At 45.1% G+C, this 19,582-nt stretch overlaps 1 protein-coding gene across 8 annotated transcripts in view; it reads left to right on the forward strand.

Annotated features, from left to right (window-relative positions):
• LOC147013515 (SH3 and multiple ankyrin repeat domains protein 3-like) overlaps window positions 1-19,582 on the forward strand; it is a 522,196-nt gene that overhangs the window by 112,624 nt on the left and 389,990 nt on the right. For all 8 annotated transcript variants that reach the window (XR_015051346.1, XR_015051345.1, XM_085855370.1 and 5 more), the window contains one exon: window positions 14,308-14,376. Coding sequence is in view for 6 of the 8 variants with exons in the window: in XM_085855370.1 (XP_085711496.1) it covers window positions 14,308-14,376 (69 nt within the window). In the remaining 2 variants the exon portion in view is untranslated. The remainder of the gene's footprint in view (window positions 1-14,307; window positions 14,377-19,582) is intronic.

Raw genomic sequence — 19,582 nt, forward strand, 5'->3', positions numbered from 1 at the left:
TTGAGAGGGAGCATAGGCTTCAGGCCTCTGGTGTCAGCCCATGGCCCAGTGCAATTGGAATTATCTGAGCTATATAATCACGATGCATTATAATATGCACAGAAGCAGTCGGCATATTTTTGCTTCTTGTATGTAACTTGGGTTACTTTTTATTATTTTCGGGAGTGGCAGCGGTCTGTGGCCTATAGACCGCCCAAATAAAGGAACGAGCAACTTGTATCATAGATTAAGGTTTTTGTGTGTAATTGCGGTTTTAGCCAAAGTTTTCAAGGCTGAATGGTGTGAAAATACAGAAGGGTCACCCGTCATTTTGACAGGCTTTTCTGCTAGTTAATACATAGTACTTAAACAATAAACTAAGTCCACTTAACGTGGACCCTGATGAAACACCTACCTGGTGTTGAAAAGCTACCGGGTGGTGCGTTAGTCTAACATTGGATCTTGGAGCATTGACAATGAAGACACTGCTTGGCTCAATGTTGCATGTTGATGCGTGGTCAGACATAGCACAAGGTGATGAGTTGCTGGGGGTTGCTTGAATACCTGGGTGCATAAATTAGTGAAAAGTGTCGAACACTGTATGACAGAATGCCACAGGAACGAAAGGGCTTGACTGTCCCGTCAATGTATCATGCATGAGGGTAGTGTTTGTCCTTGGGAGCGGTACCTCACGAAATGTAAGCGAACAGGTCGCAGACTGCAGTTGGTGGAGCTCCGTGTCCTCCTGTTGCGATGCTGCAAGTGCATTAAAATTGATGGACGGTGTGTTGGTAGGTGACCCCGCCAATACCTCGATGTGAGAGAGAGCGTCGGCCACCGAGTTTGCATTTCCTTTGATGTGCCGGATGTTGGTGATGAAATGCGAGATGAAACTGAGTTGGTGAAGTGTGCGAGCAGAGTGAGAGTCCAAATGGGTGGAAAGAGCGAACGTTAAAGGTTTGTGATCAGTCAGGACAGCGAATGGTCTGGCCTCTAAGAAGTAGCAAAAGTGCTTGATGATAAGATATACAGCGAGTAATTCCTGATTGAAGGCACTGTACTTGCTCTGTGTTATGTTCAGCATTTTGGAGAAGAAGGCTAGTAGAAGCCAGTCGACATCAATTAATTGGTGAAGGGCTGCACCCACTGTGACCTCAGACGCGTCTGCCATGAGGCTTGTTGGTGCCTCTGGTCTTGGATGAATCAGGAGTGAGGCTTTGGCCAGTACATCTTTGATCTGATGTGGAGAGCTGATATGATTGGCTCTGACCGTCGGAACACTTCAGGGTGCTTACCATTTGTGAGTCACTCGTTCATCGGCTGCAGTGTTGTTGCTGCGTTTGGAATGAATTGATGGTAACAGTTGACAAGGCCCAAGAACTCTCGCAGGTTGAGATGAGATGATGGTCATGGGAAATCTCAAATAATCTGCGCCTTCTCCCTTGAGCGGACGGATGCCTGAGCGATTTACACAGTGGCTGCCAAGGAAATCCAACTCTAGAATGCCGAATATGCACTTTGTCAGATTGATGACGATGCCAAAGTCCTGAAAACATGTCAAGAGGAGACATAGGTGTTCCTGATGTTTTTCTGCGGTTGCATTGGCAATTAGAATACAGTCATTGTATTTACACATAGCAGAAGTGCAATCCATGGAGCACCTGATCAATAAAATTTTGAAAGGTTTGGTGTGGCACTGCATCGGCCAAACGGCATCTGAAGGAAACTTGAATATGCCAAAAGGCATGGCGACTGCTGTCTTCGGAATGTTGTCTGGATCCATGGGAATTTGATGATACGCATGAGCAAGGTCGACCTTGGAGAAGATTGTCACGCTATGGAGTGTAGCGGTGAAATCCTGAATGTGTGGAATGGAGTAACAGTCTGGAACAGTCGTCTCGTTTAAAGGCCCGGTCACACCTTGACGTTTTAGCCAGCGATGGCAACGTATTAAAATGTATTATATGTAAAACGCTGGCTGACGTTGAACTTTTGATGTTTTTTTTTTAAGATTCGGACGTATTCATAACGAGTTGGTCGTATGCATAACATATTAGTAATGGACACAGAACGTTTCGTTGTGTTATAGATAACTTATACCAACGAATGCTGAACCTGTTGTCGGCCTACACAACCGATGCCCAACGATAGTCTAACTTAGGCATAGCGCGTTGCACGCATCGCCGACGATGTCGTGACGTAGCCTATTAAAAGGCTGACGCGCAACGATTCGAATCATAACTGCCGTAGAAATGGAAGTGACAACATCGCGGTCACACCTTGGCGATCTTGCCAGCGTATGCCGACCTAAGAAAAATGTGTCTAAAACGTTGGGGCACGTCAAATACGGTATGAGTAAGTTTGGTATACGTGAGTAGAACGCTAAAGTACGCTATCATACGTCGTAGTAAGTAGAGTACGTCAAGAAATTTTAAACATGTTCAAAATTTTACGACGTACTCGGCGTATGACACACGTTCCACATGCGATGGGGATAAGTTTTACACACGATATGCGGACGCTTACACACGTCCACAAAGGCTACTTATAAGCTACTCATAAGTCGAAACACATCGCGGTAATGTCTTTTTTACGTGAAACTTATTTCTAACTTATGTTTGACGTGCTTTGAACCAATTCTTTACGTAGTCCCAACACACATCGACGTATGTAGACGTATTCCAATGACATCTTCCGGTCGACAAAAAAAAATAAATGAACGTGTTTCTAGGTTACAACTGCCATATCAAGACGTGTTCCCAGCGGTTTTGGGAATTGGTATATAAAAATCCTGCTCATAAAAGGGAACCCAACAGTGTTTTCGAGTCCTTTTTGAGTCGATGTCCATGTCAGCAGTAACAGTATCAGTATCAGTATCAGTATTAGTATTAGTAACAGTATCAGTATTAGTATTAGTATTAGTATCATTATTAGTATTAGTATTAGTATTAGTAGTAGTTTGTTCATGTTGGCAGTAGTAGGTGAGTGTGAGGGGGAGGGTGTGGGTTATGATGGATCGTCCTTGCGTCCGCGTGTCCACGGGTAGGTTCATAGGCTGCCACTCAACGATTTAAATGGCTGCATCTCCACTATTGAAAGTAGACGCTTGCCTCAACAATTGGATTTTTTTTACATTCAACGACTTTTAAACGGAACCACTCAGCCATTTTCATTGTTTACAATGAACGATTTAAATTGCTGTCACTCGCCTTTGTTTTTTGACGCTGAGGTTTGGAAATTTGAAGCGTTTCTTCTGAACGTGTTAAAACGCTCAAACTCGACTATTTTAAATAGACGCTGCCGATGGACAATTGGAATCATAGCCAAGCTCGACATCGAAGTGTGAACATCCTCGTCATGCCGAAGAAAAGTTTGAAGAATGCTGCAAATAAGTGTCCTGGCCGTGGCCGTGGACGCTGACGCAAGGACGATCCATTATACCGACGTCTTTCAGCCTATGAGTAACTTAAAAGTAACATCTGTCGATGTGTGGCAACGATCGCGTAACGTGCCAACAACACGTTAATCATAGGTTAGAAATAAGTTTCGGGTACGCTAAACATTACCTCGGCGTGTCTCAACTTATGATTAACTTACAAGTAGCATGTGTTGATGTCTGTCAACGATCGCAGACCGTGCATACAACTTGTGGCCAGCGTAGCGGAACGTGTGAGTCATACGCCGGCATACGTCGTGAAATTTCAAGCATGAAAAAATTTGAGGACAACCGAAAAGTACAACGTTTAAAGCCAGCGTACAACGACGTATGGCAGTGTTTTTCAGCGTGCTCTCAATGTTATCAAAACTTACCCATAACGTATTCAACGTGTGCCAGCGTTTTAGAAAAACTATTCAAAAATCGGCATACGTTGGCTAAAACGTCAAGGTGTGACCGGGCCTTAAGGACTGATAATCCTCACAAGGATGCCAATCCTCAGGTGTCTTTTTGGGTACCATGTACAGCGGTGAAGCTCAACTGCTGGACGATGGTCTGATGATCCCACATTGTAATGTGTAGTCAAATTCCTCGCAGGCGATACATGATTTCTCGGGTGAAAACGGTAGGTACCGTGGTCTCGGTGTGATTTGTGATCTGGTGTTTGATGCGCTGGATGAGGGCGCTATTGATGGGAAGTCATAAAGTACTTTTTGAAAAGGGAATGTGGGTGTGGATGGCAGACACGTGATATTCAGCGACAAAACCGTGGATGCTTTACTGAGAACATGAAGCTGTGTTGAGGCATCCAATAGACGGCGATATTTGACATCTACGAGGAGATTGAAATGATTCAAAAAATCCGCGCCTCGGATAAAGTATCTGGTGTTGGCAATACTGAACAGTGAACACCCACTGAAATGAGCGACATAAACCCAAGTCAAGCTGGAGGAGACATTCTCCAAAAATAGCAAATAGCACTGGTGTTGGCGGCATCAAATAAATATTATTTTCGATTTTTCCATTCAGCAACAGACTGTGGCACAATGCTCACCTTTGCCCTTATATCCACAAGAAAACGAAGTCTGCTGGTATGATTCACGAGGAAGAGAAGGCGACTGACATATGGCCCAGGTGAACTCGTCGCTATTAGCCGTGGGTCTCGTCGTTTCCCTGCTGCTGGTATAAGCACGGTGCTCTACACTGATGAGCATAAGCACTGAAGGTTTCGTGATACCAGCACCAATTTTGAGTGTTTACGGAAAGTGAAAGCAAATGGAAGCGAGAGGTGTGGCATTTCTCTCTGCCCCTATAAGGGGTACACAAAGATGGGCACGATTGGTGTTGTGCAGCATGGAGCTCCAGGATGAGCTTCTTATCATCTGCCATTTCAGATTGTATCTGTGTAACGGGCTGTGGTGGAGGTGTAACACTAGTCATGGTTGGTGTAACAGTGTCCTTGAGATTATCAAACAGATCCGCAGCGGCGGGTAGTACCAGCTCTGCGTTAGCTGCAAGTATCATGCGGACTTGTGGTGGTCAACGTTGCAAGAACAACTCAATAAAACAGTGACTGGTAAAAGGTGGCATGGTGGTCACCACCAAGAAGCTGCTGCAGATGATGCAGTAGTTGTGTGGGTTTTCTATCTTGTAAATCCTTAGCTGTAAGGAGATGTTGAAAGCGGCAGTGCTCAGACTAGTGGGGCGGCTTAGCCAAAATATTCAAAAGAATTGTGCATTTTGTGATACAAGCACCAAATTTGGCACAAATGTGCATTAATATGTTGCGAACATTTCAGATATTGGGCCACTTGAAATTCTCTCTTTATGTCCGCCATATTGGATTTCAAAATGGCTGCCACTTGAAATCTACATTTGCTATTATCTCTGGATGTAATGCAGCTATTGACTTGACTCTGCTAGCTGTTAGGGATTTGTTAGCTGTTAGGGTTAGGGTTAGCTGTTAGCTAACCCTAACCCTAACCCTAACAGCAGGGACAGCAGACTCATTCCTGCGAGCATCCCATGTCTTGCGCACAAGAAGAGCACATCAAGTGACTGCAGCAGCACTGTACATCCTGCAACACCGTGCCTACAACCACTACTGTCTGGGAGAAACCAGGGATGCAGAGGACCTTCCGGAGTTTGAAGACTGGTGTTGCCAGCGAGGAGAAGACATCCCCAGTTTCACTACTGGGCAACCATGCTGGAACTAGAACTGTTGGTTCTAGTTTATGTGCGTTCTCTCAGGCAGGGATCGTTAATGATGTACCTCGATGCTCTGACAGAGCTGGTCCCCTGGTTCTATGCACTGGATCACACCCACTATGCTAGGTGGATACCAGTGCACCTGAAGGACATGGCCGAACTCACCATCAAACACCGAGATGTAGCCAGAAAATTCAGGGAAAGCCACTTCACCGTTCTGAAAACACAGAGGGTGTTCTCTTCAATCCCGATTGACCAGGCACATGAGCAGAATAGTGCCTGCATCAAAGGAGACGGTGGAGCAGTTGGGCTCACTGACAACTCTAGTGCCCTACGTCGCTGGATGGTTGCGGGACCAGAAGTTGCCAGGGTGATCGAATAATTCCAGGATGGGAACCAACACTGGAGACGGCAAACAGCAGACACACGTCATCATGATCAGACGCCAAGTGTACAGGCCTCATTTGTGAAAGATGTTCGCTCTCTCGTCGGTGTCAAAGAGGAGATGGGCAACCCATTTGAGGAGGAGAGTCAGGATGTAGTCAAACTGGACACAAAGGAGATCGCAGATCCTGCTGCTGTGGAGACCATGATGAATGCCAAGAGAATTGGCCAAGAGCAGTTTGAGGCTTTCACCAGAGAGTGTCTGTTGGACAGAACAAAGGCAGTGGACGCACCCATTCCTCGTAACAAGCTGAAGGTGTTCAGCACTTCCACTCCAAGAAGCCAGAGCATAGGTCAGCAACAGCTCGCCTCCATCAAGAATGACCGTGAACTCTTCGCACGCCTGTACATTGGCTGCCAGACGAGGGATGGAAACCTTGAGGAGTTATTTTGTCACGAGAATCAGGCATGTCCTCCTGCATTGTCTGATGGTGGAAGCCTCTGCACTGGTACCAAGAGTGATCTCCTCACATGCTTGGAAGAAGTCTCCGACGCAAAGACAGAGACTCCTGTCACGACCTGTATTGTGCTTGATGGAGCAGCCATCGTCCAGATGCTGAAGCCGGCTGCATCAAAGACCTTTGAAGAGTATGCACAACATATCTTCATCCCATCTATGTCCACGAAGCTGCAAACAGTGTCACGCCTGGATCTGGTCTGGGATACTTACCTTGCTGATTCACTGAAAGGTGGTACATGTGCAAAGTGGGGACAAGGTGTGTGGAGATGTGTGGTGGCTGCCGCAGCCATACCTGGAAACTGGCAGAACTTCCTACAAGTGGACAGCAACAAGACCAAGCTGCTCAGGTTCCTCTCAGCAGCTCTCATGGAATGGTTTGACCAGGAGGACAAGCAACTCGTCATTACTGATGGAGAGGCAGTGCTCAGCAAGCCACTATTGCCAGATCTGACCTCACTCGCTCCATGTAACCATGAAGAAGCTGACAGTCGGATGTTGCTGCATGCATCTCACACAGTCCAGCATGGACACCATGCAATACTCATCCGGACTGTAGATATAGTCGGGTTGTCGGCGACTAAACCGTCTCCCCCACCTGGTTTTCTGGTGAGGAGTGTGTTAGGATATGGACACCCTGCAGGATTAAATACAAAACCTGTCAAAGGGCGGAGGAGCTCCTTGTGAGCCAACGGCCATCCATATCGAGTGCCCAACTGTGTCTGCGGACATCCTCCTGCAGTTGGGTTACTTTTTTATTAGGAGGTTGGTGGCAGGATTTGCACTCCGGCCACCGTAAAACCCTTCATTCCGCAAAACACAAAAACGCAAAAAAATCTGAAAACCCACTCCGTGGGAGTACCTCCTGTGCAGCTTCCCTTCACAGGGCAGCTCACCGGATGACGAGATTGGGCAAAGCCTTCGGGACCCCCAATCTTTGATGATAGGAGGAAAACCACGGGGTAACATCCCTCTGTCAGATTGCGGGAGAGTGTGTCGGAGTGGTGCTGTGTCGTCCACCAGACGGCGGTCTCCTTGGGTTAACCTGAGAAGGTCCCTTCTGGTGGGTGCCTGGAATGTCTATCCCAAAGAGAGGATGATCACCTGTCTCTGTTATCATCTGAGCTCAAGCGTTTGGACATCGGGATTGCAGCTCTCTCTGAGGGTTGGAGACCGGATTGCGGCGAGATAATGGTGGGTGGTTACACCTACTATTGGTCTGGTCGCTCTGATGGTTACCATACCCAAGGAGTTGCTGCAGCTGTGTCCAATAAGCTGACCCCAATGATAATTGAGGTCATACCGGTCAACGAGCGTATTATGAGATTAAGGATTCGTCACTCCTTAGGTGTCATTTCCCTGGTCTATGTCCTCCTGCTGTTGTCTATGTCCGCCTCCGATTGAGGCGAGTGATGTCACCGTGAAGGATGCATTCTACGCCACGCTCGAGTCTGTGGTTGATCAGTGCCCCAGACGAGATACACTTCTAGTCTTGGGGATTTCAATGCATCGACTGGAACTGATAGGGATGGTTATGAGGTGTGTGTTGGTCCCCATGAGTCAGGAACTATGAACCAGAATAGCACTAAGTTCCTTGACTTTGCAAGAAGTCATGGACTGAGGGTGGCTGGTTCATGGTTTCAGCGCCCACAAGCTCATCGCTGGACTTGGTATTCCAACGCTGGCGGTGTGGCAAAGGAGATTGACCATGTCCTCATTGACGGTCGTTGGAGGATGATCCAGAACTGCAGGGTCTACCGGAGTGCTCAGTTCCTCAATACTGACTACAGGCTTGTTGTAGCAACTCTAAAGCTGCACCTTAAATCCTGGAGAATGGTACCATCCCAGCCTAGGCTGGATGTTGGCAAGCTCAGGGATGAGAGAGTAGCTGAGGAGTTTGCGAACAGGCTGAGTGGACACTTGGGGGGGGGGGGTCTGGGTGCTTTGGGGGGTCCTGAAGAGTTGTGGAGTGCCTTCAAGACCACCGTCCTTGATATTGCCGGTGGATGTCTTTGAACTCACCGCAGGGCAAAGAAGAATTTTGTCTCTCAAGGGACACTGGATACCATTGACCAGAGTCGCAGGGCCAGGCTGAATGGCAGAGCTGAGCTGTTGAGGCAGCTGAGGCGTAAAACGGCACGTGCACTGATGGTGGACAAGGAGGCCTATGTGCGAGGAATCTGTGAGGGTGTTGAGCATCACCTGTGGACAGGTGATTCTCGTCCCGCTTACAGGGGAATTTGTGCATTGCGTTCATCCAAGCCCATCCCTCGGAGCACTGCAGTTAGAGCAGAGAGTGGTAGTCTCTTGACAGAGGAGTCTGAAGTGAAGGCCCGCTGGGCCGGTTACTTTGAGCGGTTGTACCAGGCTGATCCCCCAGCTGTCGAGTTGGACATCAAGGGTGTTACAATCCCTGTTGCTGACCCTCGAATCAACTGTGGTCCACCTTCGCTTGTGGAAACACGGGCTGCGGTGAACCAGTTGAAATGGGGCAAAGCTCCAGGGATCTGTGGTATCCACGCTGAACTTCTCAAGGCTGGTGGAAATGCTGCACTCGTGTCGTTGCATGCAGTTTTGTGCTCTGCCTGGAACAAAGGCATCATCCCAACTGATTGGAAGAGGGGCCTTGTTGTTCCTCTCTGGAAAGGGAAGGGTGATCGCCAAGACTGCAACAACTACCGAGGGGTGACGCTGCTCTCAGTGCCGGGCAAGGTCTTTGTTCGGATAATTCTTGATAGGGTTCGCCACCATCTGCTTGAGGACCAGCGTCCAGAGCAGTCAGGCTTTACACCAAAGAGGTCAACGATTGACCGTATTTTTGCTCTTCGTGTCCTCACCGAACGCAGATGAGAGTTTCGGCAGGGGCTGCTTGCAGCCCATGTTGATCTCTGTAAAGCGTTCGATTCAGTGAATCGGGATGTCCTCTGGAGGATTCTTGGTCTTCGTGGGGTGCCACCAAAACTGATCGATCTGATGTCTGAACTCTACTCTGGTACTGAGAGTGCTGTGAAGTGTGGTGGTACCATCTCTGACTTATTTGCAGTTGTTACTCGAGGTCGTCAGGGGTGTGTACTGGACCCCACACTTTTCAGCACTTGTATGGACTGGATTTTAGGGAGGATGTTGGAGAGATCAAGCTGTGGTGCATCGTTTGGGAATGTCAAGATCTCGGACCTTGATTTTGCAGATGATGCAGTCATCTTTGCGGAGACTTTAGATATCCTTTTGGGGGCCCTCGAGGTGCTGAATGAGGAGGCGGAGCCGCTGGGATTATGAGTTTCTTGGGTCAAAACTAAGATCCAGGCTTTCGGTGACATCTTGGATGCTGCTGTCCTGTCTGTGTCTGTTTGTGGTGAGGATGTTGAGGTCGTGGAGAGATTCACTTACCTTGGCAGTGATATTCATGTCTCTGCTGGCTGTGAGTCAGAGGTCAATAGACGTCTGGGTCGGGCTTGGGGAGTCATGGATTCACTGGATCATGGGGTGTGGCGCTGCCGGTACCTGTACGGGAGGACGAAAGTCCGAGTCTTCAGGTCCTTGGTACTTCCAGTCTTGCTCTATGGATGCGAGACTTGGACTCTGACCAAGGATCTGAGACGGAGACTTAATTCCTTTGGTACCAGTTCTCTTCGGAGAATCCTTGGCTATCGCTTGTCGGATTTTGTGTCCAATGAGCGGTTGCTGAGAGAGACTCGGATGAGATTTGTTACCTGCATAGTCCGTGAGCGTCAGTTGCGGCTGTATGGACATGTGGCTCGTTTTCCTGACGCTGATCCTGCTCACCAGATTCTCTCAGTGAGGGAGTCTCATGAGTTGAGGAGGCCAGAGGGCCGACCACGTTCCTCGTGGTTGCAGCAGGTTGACCATCATCTCAAGGAGATGGGGATGGGCCTGGCATCTGCCTGGGGGATGGCCAGTCGTAGGCCCCTGGAGTACCGGCGGAAAGTGGACGCAGCGACGCGCTGTTCTGGCACATGCTCCCATACCTGACCTGACCTGACTGTAGACACCGATGTTGTGGTGCTGGCAGTGTCCTTGGCACAGGAGTTGCAACCAGAAGACAAACTGTGGCTGGCATTCGGAACAGGCCAGAGTTTCCGATACCTAGCAGCACATGAAATAGCAGTTGGATTGAGATGAGAGAAGGCTCACGCACTGCCAATGTTCCACGCTCTAACTGGATGCGACACTGTGTCTAGTTTTCATAGACATTGCAAGAAGACTGCGTGGGCAGTCTGGACGGTACTGCCAGAACTCACTGAGGCGCTGCTGCTGTTGTCCTCTGCACCTCGTGACATACCAGACGATGCAATGCGCATCGTCGAGAGGTTCGTGATCCTGTTGTATGATCGAACCAGCAAATGCACAGACATTGACAAGGCCAGGAGGAAACTCTTCGCAAGGAAGAGCAATGTGCAGCTCATCCCTCCAACGAAGGCAGCTCTGGAGGAACATGTCAAGAGGGCATTGTATCAAGGTGGACATGTGTGGGGTCAGATACTGCTGCCAGCACCAGAGCTTCCTCTACCAACCAACTGGGGTTGGTCAAGGACTGGAGAAGGACAGTACACACCTTACTGGACCAGGCTAACTGAGGCAGCTCACAGCTGCATTGAGCTGGTTTCTTGCAAGTGCAAGAAAGGGTGTGTGAGGCGCTGCAAGTGCAAAAAGGCTGCCCTTCAGTGCACAGCCCTCTGTGTGTGTGAAGGGGACTGCACATGACGATGAGTCAACAACATACATGTACTTGTGGCAATGCTGAACTTGTTAACATGACACTGTTTATGTGCACATATCTTCAGTACCGGTATATACCTAGCCTCAGATACCAGTACACCTAGCCTCAAATACTAGACCATGTAGCATGTCAGTTTTATACCTAAGACATTTACAGAACTAAGATATTCTTTTCAAACTATTGTGTTGAATCCAATATTTGCCTAGATAATTTCCAAATAAAATTATATAACAGACTGTGATAGATAATATTAAGTTGAAAATGGTACCATTGGATTCCTTGCCCCCAAAAACATACATTTAGATACCAGAATCAAGTCAATAGCTGCATTACGTCCAGAGATAATAGCAAATGTAGATTTCAAGTGGCGGCCATTTTGAAATCCAATATGGTGGACATAGAATTTCAAGTGGCCCAATATCTGAAAATGTTCACAACATATTAATGTACATTTGTGCCAAATTTGGTGCTTGTATCACAAAATGCACAACAGGTTTGCTATGCTGCTACACTAGACGGAGTTGCATGCTTTATGAGTGTGGTCTTCAGTCATGTACGGAGCATTCGTTAGAGGTTGTCGTAAAATATCTCTTACCTCCATCACATACTCTGGTGACAAGGAGCCAACAATGTCTTTTAATCACGTCAACTTGGTAGTAATATTTTGGTTGTCAAATTGGGCTTCGACTTGCGTAAACCAAAGCTTCAGGTCATTAGACCAGAATGGCGGTAGTTTTATTGAAACCGATGAAGCTGGTTGAGCAGCTTCGAAGAGCACGACTGGCTGTTCATTCCCGACGACTGGTTGCATGTTTACAACTCCATGTCCATCTATTTGGATCACCTCGGGGTCACCAATTTAGCATGAAGATAGAGATGTTCGGATTTTGAGGCAATTCTATATTAAACCGCAATGGTAAAACCTCTCAAAACCCCTTCTGGGAAACCCCATTAGACAAAAGCTATTGCGTATTCACATTTTACGAAACCAAAGGCAAAATGATGCCGCCACACAATACGTAATGGGTTTTAATTCAAACCAGCAGTATTGAAATATCAAGCAATAAAGCGTACATAAACAACAAAATGCAAAATAGTAAAAGCGTTCCAGAGAAGTGTTTTTTTTTCACAACAGGATAACAACCTACCAAGTGTCCATACCTGTAGAAAGAGTATGGCGAAGGCAAGGTGCAAATTTTTTTTTTAAATGGAGGTTTGCAACACTTCTGAGAAAAACACTGCAGCCCGTGGCAAATTCTAGAAAAGGCTAGTTCCACGTTGCATCCTGGGGTATTAGGGGGTGTGGGGGAGTTATTTTTGGGTTGTTGTTGGAGTTCGCCTCAACATCGATCCCCTTTCAAAAAATCAGGGGATCGTTCAACATAAATCTACTCCGATAATCTCCAATGGTGAAGTGAGAAGGAGTGAGAAGGACGGGATGATGTCGTCAGCTGATTTGCGTTGTGATGACGTTACTGCATCACTTCCACTTCCAGGTTTGTTCCATCTTCACCACAATGGAGACGCTTTGCTAAGGCCTCCTCTCGAGGATGAAGTGTACAGGGCGGCTGTGCCTGAGCACACATCTCGCTTGACAAGCCATTCCAAGCCATGCGGCCCAAATCTCTCCAAGTCTATCGCCAAGGTTGTGACCCATCTGTTGAGCACAAGTAACAACTTCTTGGATGTGAGGGATCTCTGGGTCGCTCCCATAAGATTGATCGGTTATCTCCTGCCAAGGACCTGTTCAAGCAGAAATGACTAGGATAATCAACAATAACAATAAGAACAACTAATTATAATTAGTTGTTGTTATTGTTAAGATAAAGATAATTATCTTTTTGAATATGTTCTGCTGAAGTAAAACTTTTGGTTTAGAATTTCTAAATGCAGCTCAACAGGATGGTGAAAAGGGAGCACACTTAACCCAGAGTTGTCAGTCTGGGTTTGATTCCTGGCCCAAATATAAACTATGGGATTGGTGTTTCACAGGCAGGGCATCACAAAGTGCACTGTACCTCGAATGGGTGTTAAGCTTGGTTTCTTTTCTGTTAACAGTAGCTGGTGGATGTGAAAGATGCCATGATCTTTTTCGTTGAAGAGTAGGTGAGATATCGCCAGCCAACTCACCCTGAACAAGTTTCAAATTCCTACCCAAATAACCTCAGTTGAATGACAGGCCTGGCCAGACAGTTCATGAAAACCTGGGCTAAAATTCCCCCCACCACTGGCCCCACAAGGTGGGAGTAATTGGGGCAAGTAAAGTAGTAGTAGTCATAGTAGTAGTAGTAGTAGTGGTAGTAGTCGTGGCTTGGAGCAACTGATCATTTCCAAATGTTTCCCTTGAACCTCTCTTCCGTGCCATAATTCTTGTATCTTTTGTGTAACATTTATGTACAATTGTACAGGTTCTCAAACCACTAAAAACACAAATGTTTAATAATTTTAGAATCTCTTACGATTCTTAAGTTTCAAAGCAATACAGTCTCGGGAAAGGAGGAAGGTTGTTAGTATTTCTTAACCATAATTTTTTGACCCCTAATTGCACAATTGTGTTCAAAGCCTTTCCTCAGCTCTGTAATTTTTAAATTTTATTATATCCGTTGATGACCTGTTGTTCTCTTCATTTACTATACTCAACCGATTGCGAATTTTAAAATGCTGATTCCACAAATCTTAAAAAAAACAAAAAACATGAACAATGAACATGAACATGAAAATGAACATGAACATGAACAACAATGAACATGAACATGAACATGAAAAAACATGAACTTCATTAATTAATGCTCTATTGTTTATCCATTGCCTTCCATTTATTCAAAGCATCTTTCCCACTCTGGTTTCTTTGTATCACATGAACATTTGTATTTATTTGGATTTGGAATTAACTTCCCAGACCACTTTGGTTATTTTCTCTCTTTTTATTCTCTTTTCTCGAGTTTGCTCTCCTTTGTCATGTGTAAAGAGACTAATTGTGAAATTCGAGCTTCCATCTTGGGGGATTGCAGTCTCTTAATTTTGTCTCTTCCCATTTTTCCTCAGTTTCGCTACAAGCGACGTCTTTACCGAACATATATAGACAGACGACAGCTGTCCAAGCTACACACCAAGGTGCGTTGATGTTCTCCATAGTAACAGTCGGCTATTGTTGTACACTTTCTCTTTTTAAGAACCTCAAAATACCTCAATGGCTGATGATGGTTGGGGTCGAACCTGGCAACCACAAAGCATTTTCTGACCATGATAATATTTATTCAGTAGAGTGATATGTCTTGTACTTTCCTTTTGGTTTTTTAGTTTGTTTTACTCACATGTTGATCCAGTTGAAAAATTACAACACAGGTTTCAACATTTGCATGCTGATCTTTTCATGTTAATGATTCTATTGCAACAGCTTTAAACATTCCAACAAATTAAGATTGTATCAAAAGCTACTTAAGTTCAATAATAAAATGCAAATGAAAACAATGCTTATCATGGAGAGCAGTGGATTGCTACTCTTTTGTTCAGGTTCACTAATTAGAATGCAAATACCAATGCCTCATACGTAGCATTCTTTTCCCAATTTTAATGAGAGAGTAATTTTATGCAACGTTATCTTGGTGTTGATATCGTCTTCCTTTCGTCTTTTCACAAACCAAGAAAGTTCTCAAAGTCCTCCATATCAGAACTTGATGGTGAAACAAAATAAAATGCAAATGATATACTCCTGTTTAAAGGGGAACCCAAACACACCAAAAAAAATTCTTATGAAAAACATTGAAAATCATTAATGACAGTCTAATTTGAAGGGAATTTTTTTTTTCACCATACATTGTCGACTTTCAATTTCGCCAGTGATGTCAGATTATGAATCCACCTTGATCTAAATAGTGGCTTTACATATAGAAACATTGCACGTCGAGCTCGGATTCCAGTACCGATTCCGCCATCATCAGCATCTCTGAAGGTTCTCAGAATGTTGTAACTGATCAGAGGGATTTTGAAGAAACTATTGGAGACAATATTAGTGATGGAAACTCTTTCGGGGGGATTGTGAAGCCATATCGTTTCGAGCCTTGTGTGAGCAATTCAGAGGAAGAAGGCAGAAGTGTTCGTGAAGATGAAAACGCCAGTCACATGGTCACTTCAGCTCGGTAGTGTTTATTTTTTCCGTTCAATTGACAGTTTATAAGGAATTTTGTATTAATTATTAAATCGGTGATATTACTTAAGCAGAAATACCCATCAATGCTCGACAGCCGACACTGCCCAGGCACACTGGGACATTGTGGACAAAATGGGCAACGAATGCTTTGTCCCACCGTCGCAGGCTGACCAGGTACTTGTATGTTACGGAATCGTCCCGTGTCATACTTTCTCTGGATGCCATTTGTGTGTGTGTCCATGAACCCAGTTTCACTGTGCTGTTGTAAGGGAAATAGTTCCAATAGAGTGGAGAATATTCAGGTAGTTTGCTGGAATTGTCCTTTGATAGCATAATAGTCAATAACTGTTAAGACTGCTAAGGTTTCTTGTTGGAGTAAATAGACAAAAAGATAATTACATGTTGGACAGAATTGACTCAATAGTTTGTGGATATATTAGTTTTTACTTCTAGTAATGTGCGAACCAGTGACTCTAAGCCTATACACCACCCGTGTGCACAACCTCGGTACAAAAATGCATATAACTCAAAATTGCGTGAACATATCAATATTTGTAGATGTCTGCATGCATTGTCTGGACCCAAGAGCCCTTAAATGAGGTATCGTTCAGCATTATACATGCTGTCATTTGCTGTGGTTACGTTTACCCCGTTCAGACACATGGGTAGGGATACGTTTGTATGTGTAAAAACCTCCTGTTTTCGGGTGATGCCAGGTGAGGACTTAGCCACAAAAACACATTGCACATTGATCAATGAAAATTGGAATGAATAATAAACATAATCCCCTCCACTCGGAGCCACAACAAACTTAATTATTTATGCCTTATCTCCTTTGTACAGGGTTACAAGATGGAGAGGGAGAGAGAGACAGACAGACAGACAGACAGACAGGACATAAAAAACCTTGGCACCAAAACATGCTGGTGTACAGCCTTGAGCAGTTTGTTCTTTCTGTGATTTCCCACTCTCGATGCCACAGGGCGTATCGAGTTGCAAAGGTGTACCCAGCAGTGCTGCATGTACTCAGCATGGACGGCCCAGGGTGTGAGGAAGGGCAAGAAGAAGGCTTCTGGTTTGGGGTTTCCTTCACGTGTAGGCAGTTTCGGCAGTTTCGGCAGTTGCTCCTTCTATTTCACCAAAGCTGGGTTTTTCGAACTGGATTTGTCATGTTTTGCGTGTGTCATTCTTCAATGTGTTTTGTTTTGTCCCATGAAATATTTCAGGTTAATTAGTTAATTGTTTTGTGCTATTCGTTTCGTATTGTCAAGGTCTGAACGGCCTTTTTTAAGGCCTTCCTCGAATAGAAAGTGTGCCCTGCTTAAGGCCCGGTCACACCTTGACGTTTTAGCCAGCGAATGCAACGTATTAAAATGTATCTAAAACGCTGGCTTACGTTGAACTTTTGATGTTTTTTTTTAAAGATTCGGACGTATTCATAGCGACTTGGTCTTATGTATAACGCATTGGTAACGGACACAGAACGTTTCGTTGTGTTATAGATAACATATACCAACGAATGCTGAACCTGTTGTCGGCCTACACAACCGATGCCCAACGATAGTCTAACTTAGGCATAGCGCGTTGCACGCATCGCCGACGATGTCGTGACGTAGCCTATTAAAAGGCTGACGCACAACGATTCGAATCATAACTGCCGTAGACATGGAAGTGTCAACGTCGCGGTCACACCTTGGCGATCTTGCCAACGTATGCCGACCTAAGAAAAATGTGTCTAAAACGTTGGGGCACGTCAAATACGGTATGAGTAAGTTTGGTATACGTGAGTACAACGCTAAAGTACGCTATCATACGTCGTAGTAAGTAGAGTACGTAAAGAAATTTTAAACATGTTCAAAATTTTACGACGTACTCGGCGTATGACACACGTTCCGCATGTGATGGGGATAAGTTTTACACACGATATGCGGACGCTTACACACGTCCACAAAGGCTACTTATAAGCTACTCATAAGTCGAAACACGTCGCGGTAATGTCTTTTTTACGCGAAACTTATTTCTAACTTATGTTTGACGTGCTTTGAACCAATTCTTTACATAGTCCCAACACACATCGACGTATGTAGACGTATTCCAATGACGTCTTCCGGTCGTTCAAAAAAAAAAAATAAATGAACGTGTTTCTAGCTTACAACTGCCATATAAAGACGTGTTCCCAGTGGTTTTGGGAATTGGTATATAAAAATGCTGCTCATAAAAGGGGAACCCAACAGTGTTTTCGAGTCCTTTTTGAGTCGATGTCCCTGTCAGCAGTAACAGTATCAGTGTCAGTATTGGTATTAGTATTAGTAGTAGTTTATTCATGTTGGCAGTAGTAGGTGAGTGTGAGGGGGAGGGTGTGGGTTATGATGGATCGTCCTTGCGTTTAACGATTTAACGATTTAAATGATAAACTCAACGATTTAAATGGCTGCATCTCCACTATTGAAAGTAGACGCTTGTGCTCAACAATTGGATTTTTTTTGCACTCAACAACTTTTAAACGGTACTACTCAGCTATTCTCATTGTTTACAATGAACGATTTAAATTGCTTTCACTCGCCTTTGTTTTTTGACGCTGGGGTTTTGAAATCTGAAGCGTTTCTTCTGAACGTGTTAAAACGCTCAAACTTGACTATTTTAAATAGACGCTGCCGATGGACAATTGGAATCGTAGCCAAGCTAGACATCGAAGTGTGAACATCCTCGTCATGCCGAAGAAAAGTTTGAAGAATGCTGCAAATAAGTGTCCTGGCCGTGGCCGTGGACGATGACGCAAGGACGACCATTATACCGACGTCTTTCAGCCTATGAGTAACTTAAAAGTAACGTCTGTCGATGTGTGGCAACGATCGCGTAACGTGCCAACAACACGTTAATCATAGGTTAGAAATAAGTTTCGGGTACGCAAAACATTACCTCGGCGTGTCTCAACTTATGATTAACTTACAAGTAGCATGTGTTGACGTCTGTCAACGATCGCAGACCGTGCATACAACTTGTGGCCAGCGTAGCGGAACGTGTGAGTCATACGCCGGCATACGTCGTGAAATTTCAAGCATGAAAAAATTTGAGGACAACCAAAAAGTACAACGTTTAAAGCCAACGTACAACGACGTATGGCAGTGTTTTTCAGCGTGCTCTCAATGTTATCAAAACTTACCCATAACGTATTCAACGTGTGCCAGCGTTTTAAAAAAAAAATAAAAAAATCGGCTTACGTTGGCTAAAACGTCAAGGTGTGACCGGGCCTTTAGCTCAATCCTGGGTGTTTTCCCAGATATCTTGCTTCTTTTTCCTCAACACTATCCTATCCTATTTCCTATTTCCATTTCTTCTCCTCGTTTCAAAAAATTCATAACAACCAAACAAACAATTTAAAAAATATATTTTTTACTCTGTAATAATTCTCATTTCTATTGAATTTCCTTCAGCTCCTGGCTCTAAATCCCAACCCCTCTCCTTCTTTTCTCCTCCAAACTGAATCTACATCTCTAATAATAAGTGTGTGTGTGTGTGTGTGTGTGTGTGTGTGTGTGTGTGTGTGTGTGTGTGTGTGAGTGTGTCTCCTCCATAACTTCAAAACCCTGAAACCGCGCAGCCTGAAACTTGGGATGCACACGAAGAAGACTCCACAGAAGTGCATGACCGAAAATGGGGTGTTTGGATTAATTAAAACACCCCTTCAGAAGATAATTAACAGCCTTATTTAATTATCCTTTACCAAGGCTCATCCTTGGTCACCTCGCTTTCCCTCGCTGGGGTTTTAACTCGCCGTTTTTTTGGCCTGCTCAACAATGCCATGAGTTGGAACAGGCCGCAACGGTTTCTTAACGATAAAAAAAGTTTCTTCAACCATTTCGTTGGAGTGCTTGTTTGAGTGGTTACACCACTTGGCGAGCGCTTTACAAGCTTTGGTGGTGACACTGCAGCCCAGTTCTCTGTCGGGACATTTCTGGAGTTAGGCAAGCAAAATAAATTAGATGATTACAATGAGTAAAAAAATGTTTTCAAAGTAATGTTACAAAGCAATGCATCGCCACATCACAGCAGGATAGCCGAGAGGTACACACGCACACACACTCTAAGCTGTCTAGCCTGAGTTTGAATCCCGACCCAGCTATAAACTGTCATCCCAATATTTCACATGCAGGGTGATTCATCAATGTC

The sequence above is a fragment of the Eptatretus burgeri genome, chromosome 14 (genome assembly GCF_056783735.1).
Source record: "Eptatretus burgeri isolate ZD-2024b chromosome 14, Ebu_testis_v1, whole genome shotgun sequence".
Taxonomy (NCBI): Eukaryota; Metazoa; Chordata; class Myxini; order Myxiniformes; family Myxinidae; genus Eptatretus; species Eptatretus burgeri.